The sequence below is a fragment of the Schistocerca americana genome, chromosome 7 (assembly GCF_021461395.2).
Source record: "Schistocerca americana isolate TAMUIC-IGC-003095 chromosome 7, iqSchAmer2.1, whole genome shotgun sequence".
Lineage (NCBI taxonomy): Eukaryota > Metazoa > Arthropoda > Insecta > Orthoptera > Acrididae > Schistocerca > Schistocerca americana.
Window position 1 is genome coordinate 116,131,128 of NC_060125.1, and position 24,047 is coordinate 116,155,174.

At 41.8% G+C, this 24,047-nt stretch overlaps 1 protein-coding gene across 1 annotated transcript in view; it reads left to right on the forward strand.

Moving 5' to 3' along the window:
* Positions 1 to 24,047, forward strand: part of LOC124622754 (limbic system-associated membrane protein-like) — a 719,050-nt gene that overhangs the window by 98,702 nt on the left and 596,301 nt on the right. Inside the window, exon 2 of the mRNA XM_047148543.1 lies at positions 6,356 to 6,517. Coding sequence (XP_047004499.1) covers positions 6,356 to 6,517 — 162 coding nt within the window. The remainder of the gene's footprint in view (positions 1 to 6,355; positions 6,518 to 24,047) is intronic.

Here is a 24,047-nt window from a genome sequence, read left to right on the forward strand (position 1 = left end):
GACCACAGAAGATGCTTTGTAAATAAAAGCGAAACGCGTCTGGTGTAATTCTTTTTAATTACACTGCAGTCACCTCAAGACAAGTAACCTATAACAACAGATGTTAACAGCTGCTGAGGAAGATGCCCACACAAACAAACGTATAATTTGTAGCTAAATTTAATCACAATTTATTACTCACTATTTTTGAAGGCCCTTAAGTTTGTCAGACCATTATGATTACGCTGAATGTGGTACCACCGCCGGCCGAAGTGGCCGTGCGGTTAAACGCGCTGCAGTCTGGAACCGCAAGACCGCTACGGTCGCAGGTTCGAATCCTGCCTGGGGCATGGGTGTTTGTGATGTCCTTAGGTTATTTAGGTTTAACTAGTTCTAAGTTCTAGGGGACTAATGACCTCAGCAGTTGAGTCCCATAGTGCTCAGAGCCATTTGTGGTACCAACGACTCAATGGCAGCAGGATGTAAAGTCGTCCCTCTGAATGTCTGGTTTATTTATTTATGTATTTATTTGACTTGTAAGGATCAGAGAATTATATTACATCTAGCCAGACATCCTCAGTGAACCAACCTTGCAGCATAAATAGTGCGTGGGTAGCACAAAGTGACAATGGTGAGAGTAATATAAGTGACGATAAAAGATGTGTGTAATTTAAGAAATATCGGGCTTGTTAACATATTGTTAGCAATACCCTCGGACGTTCTTGTCGAAAGCGAGTAATAACATCCAAAAATTATGTGAGAAAGTAGTACAGAAGGCATTAAATGTGCAGACGTATCAGGCTTGTTAACATAGTGTTAGCAATATCCTCGGACGTTCTTGTCGAAAGCCAGTAATGACATCTAAAAATTATGTGTGAAAGTAGTACAGAAGGCATTAAATGTTCAGACATTGACTTGTGAAATAAAGTGCGAGAAAATATGGGGTTAGGGTAACAAATGAGATGGAAGGGAAGGGACAGAGGTAGGCAGGGCTGAGTCTTTTTCGAAAAGAAGGCCCCAGACGATTGCATAAATGTGTATTACTTATTTAAGGCGGAAAAGTTCAAATGTGTGTGAAATCTTATGGGACTTAACTGCTAAGGTCATCAGTCCTAAGCTTACACACTACTTAACCTAAATTATCCTAAGGACAAACACACACACCCATGCCCGAGGGAGGACTCGAACCTCCGCCGGGACCGGCTGAACAGTCCATGACTGCAGCGCCTTAGACCGCTCGGCTAATCATTTAAGGTGGAATATCAATGATTTTATTCAAAACAAGCTTTCTGTACAGAGTTGGTGCCTCATAAAGGTATTCGCCTTCGACATCACAGAGATGTCGGTAATTGGCTTATCAATGAAACTCTGTTTTTCTAAGTAGTTTTGTCATACGATTTCTTTGGTATACAGTTGTTTGGATTTCACTGAAGTGAATAGACTGGAATATTGCGCCACATCGAATTACCTGCCCTGGCCGATTTGCGGCAACAGAAATTTGTCTTGCGCTGGCGAATGTTCTCTAGGCCTCTGCTCCATCGTTTTCAACAAAATAGACTGAATTTTTCTTGTCCGTACTTCCCTTGAACATGATGCAACTGAAGGACGTCTCGAAAAGCCAACGGATGGACATATCAAGTCAGTACGTTAATTGGTGTTGGATGACAGTTGCCGCTAACTAAAACGCGGCGGGACCGACGGGAGGGGCCCTCGAACAAACAAGATGGATGAACGGGACTGGAAAGACAAGCACGACGACAGATAACCAAGAAAGACATCAACATCAACAACAAAGTACTAAGGAACAGGATCACAAGAGACAACCTCACGAAATCAAAACGACGCCCACTCGTAAATGGGAAGTAAGCACACGCAACATAAACACGATGTCTGTAAGCTAGATGTCAACTGTGTCAACTGAATCAACGCGAATACCATACTGCTTTTCTTTTTTTTTTTCTTTCTTTACTGGATTTCGATTCCCCCCCAAGGGGCCGGGCTGGCAGCAGCTTAGTACGCTGCTCTTCAGCCTACAGAACTTTTAAAACGTAAGCCAGTAAGCCACGCGGGATTAGCTGAGCGGTCTAGGGCGCTGCAGTCATGGACTGTGCGGCTGGTCCCGGCGGAGGTTCGAGTGCTCTCTCGGGCGTGGTTGGGTGTGTTTGTCCTTACAATAATTTAGGTTAAGTAGTGTGTAAGCTTAGGGACTGGTGACCTGAGCAGTTAAGTTCCATAAGATTTCACACACATTTGAACAATTTTTTTAAAAACGTAAGAAGATAAGAAACAATAAGAGCAGGCGATAAAACGGTGACGTAAATTGCAAAACGTCGGAAAATTGTGGAAAGTTAAAACGTAAAACAAATGGTGGGCGATAATAGTAAAATACACAGGGAGCAGACAGGGAAAATAGTAGACAGACAAAAAACACGGCGACAGTCTGGTTTCTGTTAGCAAGAGATATAAAAATCACACCCTGAGACAGTATGATGCCCGTCCGCAACACTTCGGAAAAGACGCACAACACTTAGCAATCACTGGAAACACTGCACTAAAAAGTCGGCACGTAGATGACACACCACGGGCAAGGGCAGATTGGGGTGGGGGGGGTGGGGGACCTGGACAGATGGGAGGAAAAAGGGGGGAGGAGATGAAAAACGAAAGGCAGGGGGGGGGGGGGGGAGCTCGCTGAGAGAGATGCAGCCGCCTAAATACGTGACAGTGTACGTCGCTATTGGCCGCTGGGACCACGGCTTACGGCTCGACTGCTGCACCGACCTCTAGAGGTCATCGAGTTGCATGCGGGCTGCCGCGGATTGGAAACCCACAGCGCTCCGTACCAGAAAATAGCTACGAAACATTTGGTGCATTTTGTCTGAAGAGTCAAGTGCGTGGAAAATTTAATGAATATTTCCTCAGAAATTGTAAAATTATGTAGTGTGAAATAAATTTCTCGACAATGTTTGGGCCATTTTGAAGGTAACTTGTTATAACGGCTATTTTGATATAGTGGATAAGACCTGTTTCTATTCAGCCCACAGACAGAAAGACAGCTGAGGCAGTGCGTGGGCGAATGTGGCACAGGACCAAGAACGCCTCAAAGGACACGCCTTTTTCAGAAGATTTACAGCCAGTGCTATTGGTATGTAAACGGGACTGATCTTTTGTATAACGTTGAAAAAGAATTGCTACATGCTATGCATGTTTCCTGGACTGCTAAGTCGAAAAATACTTGTGGAGTCGGCTGCATTGCTGGAGACATCGTTTTTCATTAGATCGAACAGAGATGCTTTGGAGAGAAGAACAGTGCGAGATTACTTATGAATTGTAGCATACACGTGTAACTTAGCTTTACAGCTCTCACTCTTTTACCTGGATCCTTATCTAACGAAATATGTCGCTGAAAAGTTCTTGGGTTCAACGAAAGACGTGGATGGATATTTTGTGAACAATTTCAGACCTACACTTCAGAGTAAGAATCTGCTTATTGCAAAAGACTCCCGTAATCATATATTGTACTAAAATTTTAAATAACATAAATAGTAAACAACGATCTGTCAGTTACGTAAAGTTAGTAAAGAAACAATCCCCACCGGACGGACATTTATTAAAAATATGACCGATTTCGGCCTCTAGTAGTAGGCCATCTTCAGATAACGCACTGTAAAAATAAAAATTAAAAGTGCTGATTTACGTAGAGAATAAAATATTAAAGAGAATATAATGTATTGTTACCCATGATGTATTGTTACCCATCCTGTCTAGTGAACAAAATACGATACTGTGGAGTATCGGATCAGATTTATGATTCAATTCAGAACTTCCTTGCAGGTAGAACTCAAAATACTGCACATAACGGAAAGAAATTGATAAATGTAAAGGTAGTTTCGGTAGTAATCCAAGCGAGTGTTTACGAGTTACATTAATGACCTAGTGGGTAGTATCGGAGGCGCCGTGGGGCAGTTGGCGCACGATGCTGTCTGCAGGAGGTCCGCAGCTGTGCCCAGCTGAAGGCAGGCTTGCGGAGGATCGGCGACTGTTGCAGGGACTGTCGTCTGGACGTGGACGAACTTACTCTGAGGTCCCACAAGGCATGGGATGCCCCCTAATATAGTGTCGGACCCCCTTTTGCCCAGCGTACTGCAGCAACTGCACGTGGCTTGGTCTCAACATTTCGATGGAAGCCCGCTGCAGAAACACGGAGCCACGCTGTCTCTACAGTTGTCCATAACTGCGAAAATGTTGTCGGTGTACGATTTCGTGCAAGAACTGACCCCTCGATTGTATTCCACTAATGTTCGATAGGATTAATGTCGCGCGATCTTGGTGACCAAATCTTTCACATGTACTTCAAATCAGTCGCTAACAGCAGTGGTGCAGTGACATAGTGCACTGTCAACCATAAAAATTCCATCGTTGTTTGGAAACATGAAGACCATGAATGGCTGGCTGCACATGATCTGCATGTGACCAAAATTTCATGATAAGTTCAGTTTGACCAGAGAATACAGTACATTCCACACAGACGCAGCCCATACCATTGTGCTGGCACCACCGGCTAGAGCAGTACCTTACTGAAAGCTTGGGTCCATGGCTCCGTGTAATCTGCGCCACACCAACAGCTGTTATGAACTGTATTTGGGACTCACCTGAGCAGGGCGCGGTTTTCCAGTCGTCAACAGCCCAACCGACATGGTCACGTTGCCAGCAGAGGCGCTGCAGACGATGTCGTACTGTTAACAAAGGCACTTGTATCGGTCGTCTGCTGCCACAGCCCATTAATGCAAGATGTCGCAGCACTGTCGTAAGGGGTACCATCGTCGTACGTCACACTTTGATTGCTCCGAGTATTTCACGCAGTGTCGTTTGTGTATTAGCACTGACAACTCCACGCAAGTAAAGGCCATCGGCCACTGCGTTGTCCGAGGTGAGAGGTCACGCGTGAAATTTTGTACTCTCGGCACACTATTGACGCTGTGGATCTCGGAATATGAAGTTCATCAACGATTTCCGAAACTGAATGTTCTACGCGTGTAGCTCCAACTACTGTTGCGCCTTCAAAGTCTAGCAATTCCCGTCGTGCGGCCAGAATCGCGTGGGAAGCCCTTTTACATGAATGACCTGAGCACGAATGACAGCTCCGCCAATACACTGCCCTTTTATACCTTGTGTGCGCGATACTACCGCCATCTGTATACGCGCATATCGCTATCCCGTGACTTTTATCGCCTCAGAGCACACATAACGTATTCCGCATAAACAGGCTATTCCGTTAGCGTGTTGGACACAAATCATTGAAAACAGTAGGTAAGGTAAAATCCAAGGAGTAACCATCCGAAGCTACCTAACTGCGGAATGACCACATGAATCAAATAGCTGGAAAAGCGGATGCAAGGCTGAGTCGGATTCGAAGAAACTTAAGGAAATGTAACCGTCCGTGGGAAAAAGTAGCTTACAATAAAGATGTTCGATCGATTTTTGAGTATTGTTCATCAGTCACGGATCGTTACCAAGTAGGGTTCATAGTGAAGATGCAGAAGACGTAACCAAGTGCTGCGTCTGTCGTCACAGAACAGTTTAGTAAGCGCCAGAGCGTTACGGAGGTGTTCATCGATGTCCATCGGCCGGCCAGAGTGGCCGTGCGGTTCTAGGCGCTACAGTCTGGAACCGAGCGGCCGCTACGGTTGCAGGTTCGAATCCTGCCTCGGGCATGGATATGTCTGATGTCCTTAGGTTAATTAAGTTTACGTAGTTCTAAGTTCTAGGGGACTGATGACCTCAGAAGTTAAGTCCCATAGTGCTCAGAGCCATTTGAACCATCGACCGAGGCAACAAGAGAGGCGTTGTACATCATCAGGGAGAGGTTTGCTGCTAAGATTACGAGAGCTTACGTTCCATGAAGAGTCGAGCAGCACATTGCTCCTGCACATACGACTGAAAAAAAAACTGAAAAATTTCATGCCAGAAGGAACTTTACCGACAGTCGTATTCCCTTCGCGTCGTTCGTGAATTTAAAAGAGAAGGGAGGAAAAGGAGTGTGGGAGGGGAGGGGGGCACCAAAAGTACCGTGTGCCTTACACGTAAGGTGGCTTGCCACTATACCGTATAGGGCCAGATGTAGTTAAGGACGCTTCTGACCAAAACTACTTTCATGCCTTTAACAAGAGATTCAGGAAACCTTCCTAAATGTTTGCCAAAACTGGCAAATCGATCGACAAGTGCCGGCAAAGCGTGCTCGGCAGTAGTGTCATAGGCTACTCACCTGGAGCCCTCCGCTGTGTTGTCAGCGTACACCCGAGTAATGCAGATCCAGCGGGCGGTTGGCGGTGCGCATGCGCGCGGCGTGGCCGGCGGGCGGCCGCCGCCGGTGCCTCAGCCCGGCGCCGGCAGTGCGCAGCGGGCCACGTGGCCAGCAGCCAGAGCCAGGAGCCAGCAGCCAGCAGCCGGCCCCACGTGGCGGCGCAGCCCATGGCGGGCCGACAGCGGCGCGGCGGGCTGGCGCTCGCGCTGCTCCAGCTCGCCACCATCCTCTCTCACGGTCAGTGGCCGCCCGCCCTAGCCAGCCACTGCTCTGCAGCGAGTGCCGTACACACCGACAGCTTCAGTTCTAGAGCGCTGGCCCCGGTCCACAGTTGGCGGACTCTGTCTAAACAGCATCGTACCCGAAAAATTTGTCGGTAGCTATTGCCGATTCGTATTTTCTTTCCCGTCGAAAGTGTGTAACAATCTGGGCGCTACAACCAGAAATTTAGCACTCAACTCGATTTTACAGTCGTGTATTCAAAACTTGTATACTGCGAACGCGACTTTAGCTACTCTTCGGATTAATTTGCAGTATTCTGTATATTACACTCTCAGAACTCCTGCGCAAGATATGATGGCTGTTACAGACGAACTGCGCGGTTTAAAACCCGAGTTAAAGTTCTTCACACGACTGAATGCTCCTATTGCAGGCAGAAATATTTTTCGTTCCTTTAACTGTCTTATGATAATCAGTTCCGAAAATTTAAAGGGAATAGTTGACACTACTCTTCATATATGCGTAATTTAAATCTCCTTAACACAGTTATAAGCTACTAAAATACTATCGAAAATACGAAAGCCATTTATGTAAAGACGATGCAGGCTGTTTTCCAGTCATCCGGATCTGGGAATTAATGTTTTTCTTCTGTAAAAAACTCTTGTGTATGTTAAAAGCAACGTTATCACATTCACAAAAATTCAGTAATCTAAGTGACAGTCACTGTAGTATTTCCCGTATTTAAGGTACTTGTAAATAATCCTACTATACAGATGGAATAATGCGCAACGTTTATTATTGTTTTTATTGGTATCTTCATTCCGAAGTTCATAATTCCCTTTTTTATTCCTCTCTTTCGGTTTTTTTTAAATACATTCTTTGTGGGCTATGTTTTTTTTCTGCAAGTGAATAAAAAGCAGATAACCAAATAAATGCTACATAGGATACGTCGTCAAATTTTTGAGGTTTACTGAGCACCAGCAACTGTCCTTGGATTAGCTTTGTTCATTCAGATTCCTGATAGCAAACTCGATTCTAGCTTACAAATACGATACGGAAGAACATTTTAATGACTAGAAATCAAAGGAATAAAAATAAATTCTATTCAGAGTATTCATTTACAACAGCGTGGAAAGTTATATTTCTCAGCAATGATATGCCTCCTAGCCTGCGCGACAATTTTCAGTTCTTCTCTAGTTCGAACTCTCTTCCGCTGTTTCTCCACTTCTTTATCTTTTCAGTTATATTATCTTCCATACATCTGCTTTAGTCCTGGTTTCTGTTTACCTCTCTTTTTTTGGTTTTCTTTCCTTCCTTCATTTCACTGCTGCCACAGTCTACGCTTCATGCCGATCCTCATCACAACATTAGTGACTGTATTAGTCTTTGAATCTTGTCGACTGTGGTCCATGCAGACGAGACTATGTTTCCTGTTATGGAGTGTTCTTCTTACTTTGTTACTTCGTATCTTCCTTCAGCCGCATTTACTTTTCATCCCCTGATTTTCTGGTTAACTACCCGTCAGTGAAATTTCATTGACATTCACTGCCTTCCTTTTCGTTTCTTAGAAATATGTCAACTGCTTCTAATTGTTTATCAATTTTGAACAAATGATCAATACATCGTGGTGATATAATGATACTAGAAGATGTCCTTAGTTTGTTTCAATGTCTAAACAAGCACAAACGACATGGAACTTATTTCCAGAACTTTCACTTGACACTGTAGAATTTATAATTATTATGATGCTTACAACTGTTATTATTAATAGAGTTACTGCTGTTAATCTAGTTTCAAATAAAGTGTCGTTATTGTTGTTTACTATAACCAACAGATAATTCGTCGCGTGGCATGTTTAGCAAATCAGGATAATGCTATTTTTCAGGTGACAGTTATGATTAAGAACTAACTGAAGAAAGTCTAGAAAGCGCACGAATACTTTATTGTGTCAGTTCCCTCAATTGATGTACCTTAATTTAATGATGTGTTGTATTATTACCAAAGTCAAGGGAGGAAAAATGTTCTCCGTAATTGCACGTCAGTCATTTGACGATAATAATTATCTAGGTGATTAAGCATAATCTTTAAGACACCTACAGTAAATGCGCCCGTTAAAAGAGAAAAAAATTATTTTTCGTAATATTACTTGGATGGCTTGGTTCAAATGGCTCTGAGTACTATGCGACTTAACTGTCATCAGTCTCCTAGAACTTAGAACTACTTAAACCTAACTAGCCCAAGGACATCACACACATCCATGCCCGAGGCAGGATTCGAACCTGCGACCGTAGCGGTTGCTCGGCTCCAGACTGTAGCGCCTAGAACCGCACGGCCACTCCGGCCGGCTACTTAGATGGTTTCCCTAAAGGGGTCACCTGATGAATCTGCAGATAAGCAACGGCAGTCCACCAAATCTTTGACTTTTATTCTAAGATATATGAACATAATCAGCACTATTAACAGAACTAATGAAACAAAATTTTAGTTTACTTTAAACATGAAAAATGCAGCTGCACATATGTTGAAGTACCACTTTCTTTAGGAGTATGGTGATGGGAGTTATCTCTTAGAAATTAATGACAACTGTCTGTGAAGAAATATCTTACAAGAAAGGCGTAAGACCCATTATTTGACAGAGCTTTCCTGTTGGAATCCTTACAGAGTATGGAGAATAGAAGAAATTGGAAAGTTGAAAGGTGACTATTTCGATTTGCTGTGGCACTGCTCGATCATCGAGAGAGGGACAGTTTGTATAAGAGGTCTCAGCATAGTAATTTCACTGCTTGTCCAGTTCGATATTTCGTATACAATACATGTCTTTGTCATCTCAGCAGCACCGGCTGCAATATTTTTTCTTAAGTGTTAAAATATTATTGTTTTCTAATATATTTGCCTGTGTCCGATTTATCGTTAAGGACTGTTCTGGATCGTTGTTAGTGACTGTTATGACTGGTCCAATATCTTATTGTTTATCTCATAGGGAAAAATTCTGTGGATCTACTGCGTCATGATATTCAGCGGTTCTTTCAAGTTATACGATTTTCGTTCACACACTTTGGCTATTCCGCTCCAGTGATCAAGGTGTTCAGATGACAGAAGTGAAGTACTCGAGGATACCAGCGATCAGCATGTAATACACAGTTACCTGAAAAGTCCTAAAAAACGCTAATCTTTGACCGTCAACATTACATGAGACTCCCTCAGACAATAATTTCAAAAAGTCTCGGTTTTCTTTGTATCATTACGAATAATACGTTTGTCACTTAACGCCCTACAAATGATCGATAGAGGAATGGAGAACCGATAGCAGGGAGGGCTGGCCGAAGTTGCCGGTACATCGTGTACTATTTACCCTGGTAGTTTCTTCTGTCTTCGCTTACGCAACAGTGGCGAGCCGCCATCGTTCCCACCAAGGCAGAATCTGCTAACTTTCGGCCTCTCATCCCTTGGCTTCTGTCTTACTCTACACCGAGGTGATAATAGTTGTGGAATCTCCTGATATCGTAGTGCAGCAACTAGGCGTGTCATGTTGACAGCAATCTGTTGAAGTCGTCTGTAGAAGTATTGTGCCATGCCGCCTCTAAAGCCGTCCATAATTTCGAAAGTGTTACTGGCGCAGGACTTCGTGCACGAACTGGCCTCTTGATTATGTCCCACAAATGTTCAAGAGATTTACGTCTTCCCGGGTTCGATTCCCGGCGGGGTCAGGGATTTTCTCTGCCTCGTGATGGCTGGGTGTTGTGTGCTGTCCTTAGGTTAGTTAGGTTTAAGTAGTTCTAAGTTCTAGGGGACTTATGACCACAGCAGTTGAGTCCCATAGTGCTCAGAGCCATTTGAACCATTTTTAGATTTACGTCGGACAATGTGGGTAGCCAAGCCATTGGCCCGAATTTTTCAAAATGTTCTTCAAACTGTTTACGATTGTGGTCTGATGACATGGCGCATTGTCATCCATATATGGAAATATGTAGTTCGTATACGGTTGAAAATGGTCTCGAAGTAGCCGAAGATACCCACTTCCATGATCGCTTCAATTGGACCAGAGGACGCAGTACATTCCACGTAAACACAGATCACACCATTATGGAGCCACCACCAGCTCGCACGGTGCCTTGTTGACGAATTGTGTCCATGGCGTCGAGGCGTCTGCACCACACTCGAACCCTACTATCAGCTCTTATCAATCGATGTGGTCACAAGGGATAAATTGTGCTGAAATCGACATGTATTCGATCGATGGTTCAGACGTGTTTTGTATGTCACAGTTCACTCAGACCATGGCCACAGAAACTGGTACGCTGTTGGCCCCATAACGCTATCGTAATGGTAAATTCTATGAAAGGATCATTCAAGCTGTCGAACGTCTACATTATAACTTTGCTGTAATGTATTTATCTGAGCGAGTTGAATTCATGTACGCCGTACTGTGTCACCGCCATCGTGCCAGAAAATTTTCATAACCTAACTAGTGAGGAAACTGACAGCTTCTGCAACTCAAGTAAGTTGTAATCTCTAGAGCTTTGTGGTCAGTAAGGTTTCCCAGTCAGTCAACGACTTGTTGCTTTGAGTAACTGCTTTTGCTACCATCTGTCAGTGGACTGCGGAAGTAATAATTTTTAATACTGCAACTTCAGATGTGCTCACCTTTCAACTATTCACTTGTATATATTCTATTATATGCATTTCTAAGAAGTGAGTATGACCAGTAGAAAAATGCTCCTATTGGAACAAAAGAAGGTGCTCCTGCTTAAATGACTGAAAAGCGGGGTACCTCCTGGTTCATTCTACCTTCCTCAGCACCTTTTCTAATTCTCTTATAAACTTTGGCATGCGAACATATTTGTGCTCTTTTTAACATGAAACTAATCTCTCACTCCCACAGGCTCTCCTAACTGTTATTCATTCACACCCAATAGTCTACCGCTGGATCTCCTCATACCCATCCACTTCCAGTGCCCATCCTCACTTACTCATTCGTCCTAACTCATTGTCATTGTCTCTGTGTCTCTCTGTCACTGCCTCTTGTCTCACAGCAAAAGCCTCTTCCGTTCTGCCTTACTACTACTACTACTACTACTACTGTCTCTCCTTTGCTCTCTCTTACTGCCGCTATCTCATTTATTCCTTCCCACTGCTGTTGTTTGTCCTCACTGTCACTGTCTCTCATTTTCTCGTTATTCTTCTCGTACGCTCTGCTTGTCTTTATCACTGGCTCTCACCCACTTCCACTTTCTCCTTGTGTTTACTCCTCTCCCACAGGCACTCCTCTCTCTATCACACTTTCCCTAGCACTGTTCTGTCGCTGTCAGCTATCTTCCACTGCCACTGTGTCCCGCGATTTCCCTCATATTGCTATTGCCTTCTGCGCTCTTTGTGCAACACAAGCACTATCTTCTATTTTCCAGCTTTTATTATTTTTACATGTCTTTCTAACTGCCACTATCTCATTTTGTCTCAGCACAGAACAGCACGAATGAATTGGCATGCCAAAATGTATACGAAAAATTTTAAAGGTGTTGAGGCAGGCAAAATAAAGCAAATGGCACCCCATTTTCCAGAGTCTTTTAAGCAGGAACGTACTCGCATTTTTGTGCTCCGATAGGGAACGGTAAACGTTGGTTCCAGTCTTTTCCATGCTATGGCTGAGCGATCCGCTCATGTGAAAAGTACTTTTTGGGTTAGAAATATTTTGATAGTTTGCTTATGTGAAACTGAAATAACGTAACACTAATTTTACAACTCAGACCGGAGACTATGTGCACAAAAATTTTGAATGTGCTTCACTGATAGAACGTGGGGTTCCGAGAAACCTTCTGATGATAACGGAGAGACTTTATAACATATTTCTCTGTGATACGTCACTTTGTAATCTACATTTTAGTCTTATTCCGGATTTTAGTGCGAACTGTACGTGTACAAGTAAGGTAACTTTGAACCGCTGTATCTCGAAAAAGAATAAACAAATCAAGAATATTTACAAAGCTGTTCGCGATTGGGAACTTAGCAATATATCGTGGAGATTACAGCCATTTGATGTACGTAGCCGTCTTGGAATCCACTGTTCGATTTTAGTAAGTATTCAAAAAACCATATTTTTTGCTTGTTTTTCGGTAACGGATAAAGATTTTTGAAAACAGGAAGATGATACTTCTAGGTAAATGCCTAGAGAATATACAGTTAATATTCCAGTAATTTTCTGCGGTTATATATTGTTTAGACTTCGTCTCACACCAGATTGTACGTGCCTGTTTTACTCGTACAAGTAGGGTAACTATGAACCTCTGTGCGTTGTAGACGGATGAAGATATCGAGAAAATTTTCGAGACCAGTCTTGATCAGAATCTTATTTCAGCCATTTCTTGTTCATAGCCGTCTTGGAATCCACGGGTCGGTTTTGATGACAAAAATTCATGTTTTTTAGATGTTTCTGGATAACGAAAACTGATTTTTGAAAACGGGAACATGGCACCTCTTGGCAAATGCCTAGCGAATACACTGTTAACATTTGATCAAGCTGCTGTGCTTAGTTATTTAGATATCCACTACCGACGTGTAAAAAATGGTGAAAAATCATTTTCCGGGACTTGTCAGGAACCACTCATGAACTAAATGGTGTCTCCATAAGCCCCTTAGGGGGCACCGCAGACTGCATCAAATGTAGAAAGAACCAACCGGTTTCCCCGTTCGCCTAAGCTGGAGGAAGTGTGTAATATTTAAAGATTGACCCTGCACTGTAGAGTTATTATAGTAAGACGATCCTTCTATTGGGTGTACAAATGGTCCCTGTTGTTGTTGTGGTCTTCAGTCCTGAGACTGGTTTGATGCAGCTCTCCATGTTACTCTATCTTGTGCAAGCTTCTTCATCTCCCAGTACTCCTTCTGAATCTGCTTAGTGTATTCATCTCGTGGTCTCCCTCTACGATTTTTATCCTCCACGCTGCCCTCCAATGCTAAATTTGTGATCCCTTGATGCCTTAGAACATGTCCTACCAACCGGTCCTTTCTTCTTGTCAAGTTCTGCCACAAACTCCTCTTCTCCCCAATTCTATTCAATACCTCCTCATTAGTCATGTGATCTGCCCAAATGGTCCCTAGGCGAAAGATTACCAAAACACTTGACCCTAGCTTTCTACCACCAATAGAACCAGAGGAGTGAGCACTGGAAAAAATCCGTTTTTATGTGCTGCCTTTTTCGGTATATACGTAGTACATGCTGTCACATGTTTACCGATACAAGTACTTATCAGCCAGTCCTTGTTATTGTTCTCACATAATTTGGAGCACGTTATATCTTTCCATTGCCACACGTCCTTCTTTTATTTTTTATTAGCACTTCGTTGAGTCCGCGTCAGTAGGTCAGTCGCCAGTAGCTCTGGCTGCTAAGCGGAGGACAGGGATTCGATTCGCGGTACTGCCAGAGATTTTTTCTTAATGGCACGGTGGGAACGGCGTGCACTCAGGCTTGCGTTGCCAACTAAGGAACTTCTTGATTTGGAAATAGCGGGTCCATGGCCGAGAAAGCCGACGGCGTCGCCACTGGCAGAGCATAACATGGCGGTCGGCAGGTCCCGATTGCCCCGACTGTGCCAAGACGCGGGACCTTACTCGTTTTGATGCGGTATGAACCTGGATCAACGTTTTTCATCCGTTTTTCTGAGTGTCATTTCATGGCTCTACGTTTCTTTCGTTGTCTCCTACAAATTACACTGTACTTTATGTTTGCGTAGGACGTGTAAGGTAGCGAATGTACCCCATTGGTGACGTAGATAAGAAAAATTTGTAGTCATGACTTTCTGATCATCTATCCTGCAATGTTGTTCTTCCGTTGACACACAGGAGACTGCAGGTCCATCTGGTACGGATTCTACGAGTCATTGATTCAGGTCCTAGGGTTTGGGTTTGTATTCCGATACCCAGACAAGCAATAACCGCAAATGACGAGATGGTCTGTGTACACTGAGCGAGAGGTGACTTCATGGACGTGTTTGATAGTGTATACGTTAGTTTATATTGTTCTACAGAAGATAAGCTTGAATTCATATTGACATTATAGCATGTTTGTGGCCCTATATCATAGACGACAGTCTTGTAAGGAAATTCCACGTGGGATGAGGATGACAGCAACAAGAAACGTTGCATGCACATAGCAGGAATAACGATATAGTCCTGATTTTCCAGTGTGCCTTCTGAAACTGCTGTTGAGTTCTTTGCACGGCTAGGTGACTGTGGCGCATGGCGCAGCACAGCCAACCGAGATACCCCTGCATCTGTCATGAGAAACAAATACTTGGATGAGGAATGGCAAATGTAAGAGTTCCTTGTGGCGAAGCGCCTTTTGCAACAACGTGCTCTGGTGAATGGTCCAGGAATGTGTAATCTTTCCCCTTCACTGTACTTCTCGGTCAACTTTGTTACACGTTACTGTCCATCAGAAGATACTCAAGAATCGGTTTTATAAGCGTTTTGCGAACCACGTCTTTCATGGATGAATTATATTTCCTTAATCTAGTTCCACTGAAGCTCAGTCTGATATCTACTGTTCTTCAATTAGTTGTATCTGGGCATTAAATGTATAAAGGCATATATGAAATTGCTATTGTATCCATCGATTTCGTCCTTTTAACAAAATCGTCTTGACTTCTGTCTGCAAGAATAGCCACAGTCCAGTCACAAATATAGTCCAGTATTCTGAACGGATGACTAAACGACATTGTGAAACTTGCATTCCGAAATTCGCGTAACATCAACTGAAGTGTACATCCTGTGTTTCGGAAGATCTCTTCTTATGCAATCCATGTTGATTTTTATAGACGATATTTTCAATCTCCAAAGGCGTAACAATACGTGAATATAAAACACTTTCCGCAATTCCATAACAAGTTAACCGCAGGGATATAGGATATAGTTCTCGTCAGTGGACCAGTTAACATTTGTCTCGAATTGACGGAAATTCAATGTTACAAGTATTGTGACACTGAATGTCAGAATTCTTTAGGTAACCTACATTGCAGCGTACGGCTGTTATTCCAGGCCGCGCGGAGTGGCCGCGCGGTTTGAGGCGCCATGTCACGGATTGCGCAGCCCCTCCCGTTGGAGGTTCGAGTCCTCCCTCGGGCATGGGTTGGTGTATTGTTCTTAGCATAAGTTAGTTTAAGTAGTGTGTAAGTCTAGGGACCGATGACCACAGCAGTTTGGTCTCTTAGGTATTCACACACATTTGAACACATTTGTTATTCCAGAAATACGTTTAGCGTCATCACTAAAAAATGCCCAATTATTTTCGTCAAAGGCCAATTTCCGTCACTGGGCCAGCTGAATTCCAAGAATGGATCATTAGATGCATGGAAATTTATTTTAATATGAATGAATAAAGTTGATTCTACACATATAAAGAGTTAAATTACACCAATATTGAAGTGCAGCACAATTGTGTACTGACATATGACGAATCTAAATATAAATTGGACTACTTTATAAAGTAAGTACCATAGCATATAATTGCGGACAAACTATGGGGCAGTTCAAGCTCTCTTCTGTAACGCGAGAATACAGTCTGTCTGCTATTAAAACAAAATTATATTTTAGTGTTCTTATTAACTCCAGCGCAATTTTCATGCACCCTCTTCCTACGTGCCATGCAATGAATCATTGACATAGCTTACAGAACCAATCGTTTCTCACTTGTTTCATTTGAATCGCTAGAGGCGGCTGTCTCCTTTGGGTAGTGGGACGTTTAGCGCTATGTCCTCACTGATCCTTTTATGGAGAACTTGTCAGTATTGAAGATTGTTGTGTGCTTTTTCTTGACATGGTCCGCAGTTACCTGCCAGCTTTGGGAGTAGGAGAAATGTCTGCTGATCGAACAGTCGACGGCTGGGTCCAGCAGGATTTTTCCCGATGTCCTTTGCGGTTGTTGATGCTCTTGCTGAGGACTCTAGGCATGATGTTTAACCTAATGCACTTTTAATCGCTGTTTGAAGTTGTGGTGATGGTGTTGTCTCCCTCACCGTTGGTAACACTTCATTGGATGGATCGGAGCGAACTGCATTACGGGCAGAAAAATGATGATCCTTAAAGACATCTTTCTCCACCGGAAAGATTCCAGTTCGAGCCAATCCGTTGATTATGGTCTCTCTTCCAAACAGCGTTGAAATCTGGGACTGGCTCACTACACGTGCCTACTATTAACTATATTTTGCAGTGACTGGCGGTCGACGGCTCGTAGAAACCATTCCGAGCTATTCACCACCAGTCATAACGATGATGGCAGCAGCAAATCTTTCTTCTACCCTATCATCTTTTTGCATTCTTCTTGAAACAACAACATTCTATTTATATTTCAAGCTATTTTTTTATTTTAAAAGCGCCTTTATTACCAGTCAAATGTTGCTGATGAAAACAAAAAAAGCTACCAAAAAGCTGACAAACGAAAACTGTACATAGTACGACCAGACTTAAAATATCAGGTAACAGGTCTTTTAATTTGCAATAAATAAATAAATAATATATCTGTTGACATGTGTTGAGTTTCCTTTACGTTGGTGCGTATGCCAGGGTGTTCAAGGCGTTTCTTTCATGTTTGGACCTATCACTGAAGGTCGTTCTTGTGTTCAGTAGTCAGCAGAGCATCATCAGAATACAGAAGGCTCCAAGATGTTGTTTTCTGAAGATCGCAGCTGACCGCGTCCGTAAGTATAATGAACACCAAGGGAGAAAGGCCAGATCCGTGATGAACAGTTACAGAAACAGGGACAGTAATGTGATACTCTAGCATCAGAAAGCTCTTGAATTTTACGATTGACGTAGACCAGCTAGACCCATCCACTTAAAATTCAGGTACTTAATGCTTTGGAAGTGTAAACCACGTGAGATACCGCCGTGACCAGTGAAAATGCTGTTAAAGATGCACGGGCATACCTAAATTAAAAATTAATCTTCTGGCAACGTAGAACCAACGTTGCCACTAGTGAATTTAAGGCGCTACGTAAGTTAAGAACAATCCAACATTTTGACACTGCTGCCCACCAGGATTTACCACAATGATTATGCCTACCACTAATTTCAGTTGCACTCCATATACAAAGACCTTGCGGAGGATGCAGACGGAAGAGGTGGAACTACTCCATGCCTGCACCTGCATCACAAAAAATTAAACTGTCATCTATGCAAAATGGTTAGTTTGCTATCGTGGATTATCAGGATGTGGGTCTGCGATATTGGCCCTAATTTTGTGTGTGATCACCCACTAATTTCGTCCCATCTGGGAGGAAAAGTTTTTTTGACGGTAATTGTAAGATTAACAGTGATACGTAGAAATCGTAGGGAAAATACTTTGCGGCAGTCTAGATCGTTGATAGGGCTACGACCGGATTCACGCAGGAGTACTAAGAGTTTTAGTAATAAGGAAATTACCGTGGATTTTCTCCACCGACAATATCTCCTTTGTCTGTTACAGTCGTATCGGTTCTATGACATCGCAAAGTCGTTACCAGTGAGGGCAATTTCATTATGTAATCGGCCGCTCAGTGTTGTTCATCGTGTGGTTTTGTACTTATTTAGCGTTTTTGGCCTCCAAAAGTTAGCCTGATTTTAGGCTGCGGAAGTGGATCTGGCGGGGCTAACCAATTTTGCTGAAACAGAGGGCTCGCCCGCTTCACGTGGTCTGCGTTTTTTAGATTTGAACTTTCCCGGCGAAAGAGTGTTTTTACTATTTTATATTTCCACCTGTTGTTGTGGGTGTACTAATGAGGCTCATAGGATTCATGTGAAACCACTCCTGTACGATATCTGCTTGTGATTTTGGATGGATTTCAGTTACATTCCCACCAAATAACTTTCTGAGTCATATTGGTTCCAGAAGAGAGGGCTTGACAAGGTCCATATGTTAACCACAGAGCAAAATTGGAGTAAAATGAATTAAATGCGCCTGGCAAACCGATTGAGACTCAGAGAATATTACTTAGCGGCCTACAAATCTTTCCAAATATTCGAGAAAGACTGACGCTACATCGTATTTCACCCAGTGGAGACCCGACTAACCTGTTACGGGGGCACGGCTCTTGCCGATACCGAAACCAACACCGACATATAGGAGTGTGTGAGTGCAGAGTGGTTGGCCTCCCAGAAAATGATGCATTCCAATATCCATTCCAGCAGCCTGAGGGATAACAGATGATACGAGAATTGTTTAAGACCCAACGTTGCGGGAGACTGTGAACGGCATGGGACAGTGAACACTTCTGCAGACGTGACAGAAATCCGCGAGACTGGCTCAGAGCAAGCGACAAGCATAGATTAAGTGCCAATGAAAGTGAAACTTGTGTGACTGGGTTGGCGAAGGAATTAGCGCTCCACTTCCTGTAGCAGCATCTAAGTATCGCAATTGACTGTTACATTCACCTATGTCATCCACATCTCAAAACACCACTGAAGGAAGAAGATACGTAAAGTCGATCAATGAAAATTTTTGGATGTGCACATCCATCACCTCTTGAATTGGAAGTTACATAATATACCTATATTCTCAAACGCTTTAGTTCAAAATTTACTCTACATATCAAGCTCAATTTTGATGATGAAGCAGTTGGGAAAGTAGCTTACTTCGCATGCTTCCATTCGTTGGTGCCACATGGAATAACTGTCTGTGGCGATTCCGCACACAGAGACAAAGTTTTCATTGCACAGAAACGTGCCGTAAGGACAAAGTGTGATATCTACCCTTGTACATCGTGTAGATAATTCGTTAAAATTTCAGCGTACTGACATCAGCCGCACAATTAATTTACTCTGTTTAGAAACTTGTTGCGCAAAATTAGATACAATTTGAAGATAATAACAGCATTTACAAACATAGATAACACCGAGAACGACAATGGCCTCCACTATCCACAACTTAACCTCGCTCTTGCACACGAATGTGCAAAGTTTGCTGACATAAAAATACCTGACCACCATCTTGGCGTTATGGTTGTTGACAAATAATGAAAGTTTTAAAAACAAGTTGAAATCATTGCTGATTTTCAAATATTTCTACTCCGTTGATGAAATTGTGAAAAATGTCTGTATGCGTTTGCGTTATAATTATCAAATCATGTCTTAAATTAAGACAAGAAAACCGGTTATGTAAATAGCCAGCATGTAGTAGAGGAAGGTCTCTTATTTGTAAATCTTGTGGCACGATCCAAGTCATAGGTGGTTGACGTGAATATGATCCTCAGAACACTCGAAAAATTAGACAGAACATACTTCGCTAGTCCATGGCGTCGTTTATAAGGTTGAGTTTGGTAGTACACTGCACACATGCATTTGCGGAAGATGTTCCATCTGTAATAATTGGATTGCAAGTAATACTTTCCCCTTTATACACAGAATGAACTTCATCACTTCAATTACTTTCAGTGTGTTTGTCTTGTCTATACCTTTTCCTCTTTGAAGCAATTTTTGCACGTACTGTTCTCAATATTTATTGGACATTTTCTGTTTAACTTAGGCCATTACCTTAAAAGATAGAAGTCACTCGTATTTCGTTTGTTGTAGCTAAGTATGTTTCCCTTTAAAAACAAAAAAAAGTATGTGTAGCTATTCTTATTGTACATACCGTTGCAGGGGTATAGTGAGGTCAGAAACAGAGATGTTGTTCATGTACCTGATAGTCCTTTTCTCTACTTTTATTAACACCTCTACATGCATTTCGATTACATTACTCTATATTATGATGCGTTTGAAGATTAGTACATTTAAAAAATCCACTTTTATAGTTCCAGATATTTTTTCATAGGGAACATGCAGTGGATTCATGTAGGAATTTTTATCAATATTGTTTGTGTTGTGACCAGGCGAAACTACTTTCGTCTTGCCACAACTGTGGGTTCCTTGATTGCTCTGGGACGAGGCTCATCAAACTACAACACATGAAATATTAGTTCTCTTTATTACATAAATGGATAAAAGATTTACTTTACTTCGGCACACTTCTTTGCCACAGGATCGCTTGATAATTTACAACTGTCATTAACTACGAAAATATGACTTGATTCCCAGATTAATAAATTGTTATCTTGCAGTACAAACTGCAACCTTTACGAAGAATATTTCATCAGAAACTTTGTCACCGTCCTACACTGTGGTGCTGACTGCTGTAGATGGGGTTAGAAACTGTACAGAGCTCTAGTATGCGCGACACTATATTGACTTCAGTGTGAGGACGCTGCTGTACATAGAGGGGAGCGTCGTCCTCTGGAGTGCTTCCCTCTGCTTCTTGCGGACTGCGCCGAGCCCTCGCTATTGTCGGTGTGGCACCGTGACCTCTGGACGATACCACAGTTTGTCCATGTCGTGTGACTATCACTCATTACAATCAAGAATTTTTGGTTCTCTATACGTTTTGGAATTTAGCTCCCAAACTAGAGACATAGCTTATTTGGTTGATTCGTATGATTCCCTGTATGTTGCCTTGTTTTACTTTACGAATTACTCAAACCGATATTTCTATTACACTTTTTATTATTCTGAGTGACTCCTAATTCTGGCAGCAGCACCATAGCGCAGGACAGTGACAGTTAAAGTTTCTGATGAAATATTCTTCGTAAAGGTTGCATTTTCTACTGCAAGAGAACAATTTATTAATCTGGGCATCAAGTCATATTTTCATAGTTAATGACAGTTGTAAATTATGAAGCAATCCTGTGGCAAAGAAGTAAAGTAAATCTTTTATCCATTTATATAATAAAGTGAACTAATATTTCCTGTGTTGTAGTTTGATGAGCCTCGTCCCAGAGCAATCAAAGAACCCACAGTTGTGGCATGACGAAAGTAGTTTCGCCTGATCACACCACAAACTATATTGATAAAAATTCCTCCATGAATGCACTGCATTTTCCCTATGAAAAAATATCTGGAACTATAAAAGTGGATTTCTTAAAGGTACTAATCTTCAAACGTATCATAATATAGAGTAATGTAATCAAAATGCATGTAGAGGTGTTAATAAAAGTAGAGAAAATGGCTATCAGGTACATGAACAACATCTCTGTTTGTGACCTCACTATACCCCTGCAACGGTATATACAATAAGAATAGCTACACATCCTTTTTTTTGTTTTTGAAGAGAACATACTTAGCTACAACAAAAGAAATACGAGTGACGTCTATCTTTTATGGTAATGGCCTAAATTAAATAGAAAGTGTCCAATAACTATTGAGTACAGTACGTGCAAAAATTTCTTCAAAGAGTAAAGGCTATAGAAAAGACAAACATACTGAAAGTTATTGAAGTGATGAAGTTCATTCTGTGTATAAACGGGAAACTATCACTTGCAATCTAATTATTACAGAAGGAACATCTTCCGCAAATGCATGTATGCAGTGTACTCCCAGACCCAACCTTATAAAGAACGTCATGGACTCGCGAAATATGATCTGTCTAATTCTTCGAGTGTTCTGAGGGTCATATTCACGTCACCATCTATGATTTGGATCGTGCCAAAAGATTTACAAATAAACTTTCCTCTACTAAATTCTGGCTATTTACATAACTGGTTGTCTTGTCTTAATTTAAGACATGATTTGATAATTATAACCCAAACGCATACAGATACTTTTCACCATTTTACTGAGTATTTATTTCGCATTATTGTAATCGTCTGCATACATTAGTTCATTATTCAACTGTGTTTGAACGCGTATCATTCATACAAATTACAAACCGAAGAAGTTCTTTAACTGTGCCTGGACAGGCATTATACTTCACCTATTGAAAAATACAGGATGATCACACATTTACATTAATAATACTCATTTTTGCATTATTTCCAAAACCTGGTTTTAGTTTTCTACGAATAATATTTTGTCAACTACAATATCACTCGTACTACAACAACCATATTTTGTGCGAGATTGATGTGACACAGTCAGTTGGCTTTCCCGTTGCAGTTGCTGCTCTGGTAGATATTCACTTCACTTCTCAAACCGAATGTTGAGATTATGTCTACTATTTTTTCAGTTTATAATAGTTTTCACTGCCGCAAATGAGAATGGCGTAATGGTTCAAGGCCTAGTATTTCATCAGTTTTCTTAGCTGCAGTTTTGTGTATAAATACCACCTTAATTTATAAAGGCATTTAGAAAAAATTCCTATTTCAGCGATTTACTTTCCATCAGATAACTGACTGACTTTTCCAAAAAAACGTGAACTACTTTTTATCGTTGTAGTTGATAAAATGCCTCCACCTGTTGGTAACAGGAATACGCATTCTATCTTATTCAAGATAGAATTAATAATTTTTATCTAAGAAGAATTCCCCTTAGAAGTTTTTTCGTACCTAATTTAATCAAAAGATAAAAACGTCAGCCAGATACCTATTCCCAAATTCTTCTGTTTTGTATTAAGAGAATCACGTTGATCACAGTTTACGCTGGCTACATTTATGTTGGAACATGGAGACCTAACAATATTGTGTCAAGCAGGTTTCCCTGATTTCCGTTACCACCGTAATATATGCTTTCTTACGCACCTGCCAACGTCAGTATTGTATTGGAATTTGTTTATTTGACAGTTTCTTTTTTCTTAACTTCCCTTTCTGACATTAGTAGTGATCAACTGCCTACCCTTCCCTGTAATTACAAGTCCGCCCACAACAGAGTACCTATATAGTAATCTAATGCGGAATAAAGTCACACCATAGTTCCAGTAAGTTTTCAAATTAGTGACTTTGCGCCCAGTCTTCCAATTTCAGAAAATTTGTGACTGGCTTAAATTATGTGGCTTTATACGTCTTAAACTCTATAAAAATCTTTGCTGAGTTCACTTTTTTTGTCCACTATCATCTAGCAGACATTTTTGTGTTATCACTTTTACATTTTCTGTGCTTTTAGATATACTTTTAATTACATGGTTTATTAATGAGGTCAGTTTTACATGTTTCTAGTGTATATACTGCTAAAATAATGTTATGAGTGGGTTGTAGGTGTCTGTCAGGTCATAGAAACGTTATACACTGATGAACCAAAACGTTTATATTACCGGATTAATAGTGTACTCGTTCATTTTTTTCTTTCCTTTTTTTTTCAGTCACCAGTCTTCCAATTTGTCTGATCTTTAAGGTCCCAATTCTTTTCCTGTGCCAACCGCGTTTTTGTATTCCCATATGAACACGAATCTGTGACCACGGAGAACAGTTAGTTATCTAAAACACGCAGTGATAAACGCAACACTTTACTCAGCACTGAAAGAACACTTACTTTTTATACACTCCTGGAAATTGAAATAAGAACACCGTGAATTCATTGTCCCAGGAAGGGAAAACTTTATTGACACATTCCTGGGGTCAGATACATCACATGATCACACTGACAGAACCACAGGCACATAGACACAGGCAACAGAGCATGCACATTGTCGGCACTAGTACAGTGTATATCCACCTTTCGCAGCAATGCAGGCTGCTATTCTCCCATGGAGACGATCGTAGAGATGCTGGATGTAGTCCTGTGGAAGGGCCTTCCATGCCATTTCCACCTGGCGCCTCAGTTGGACCAGCGTTCGTGCTGG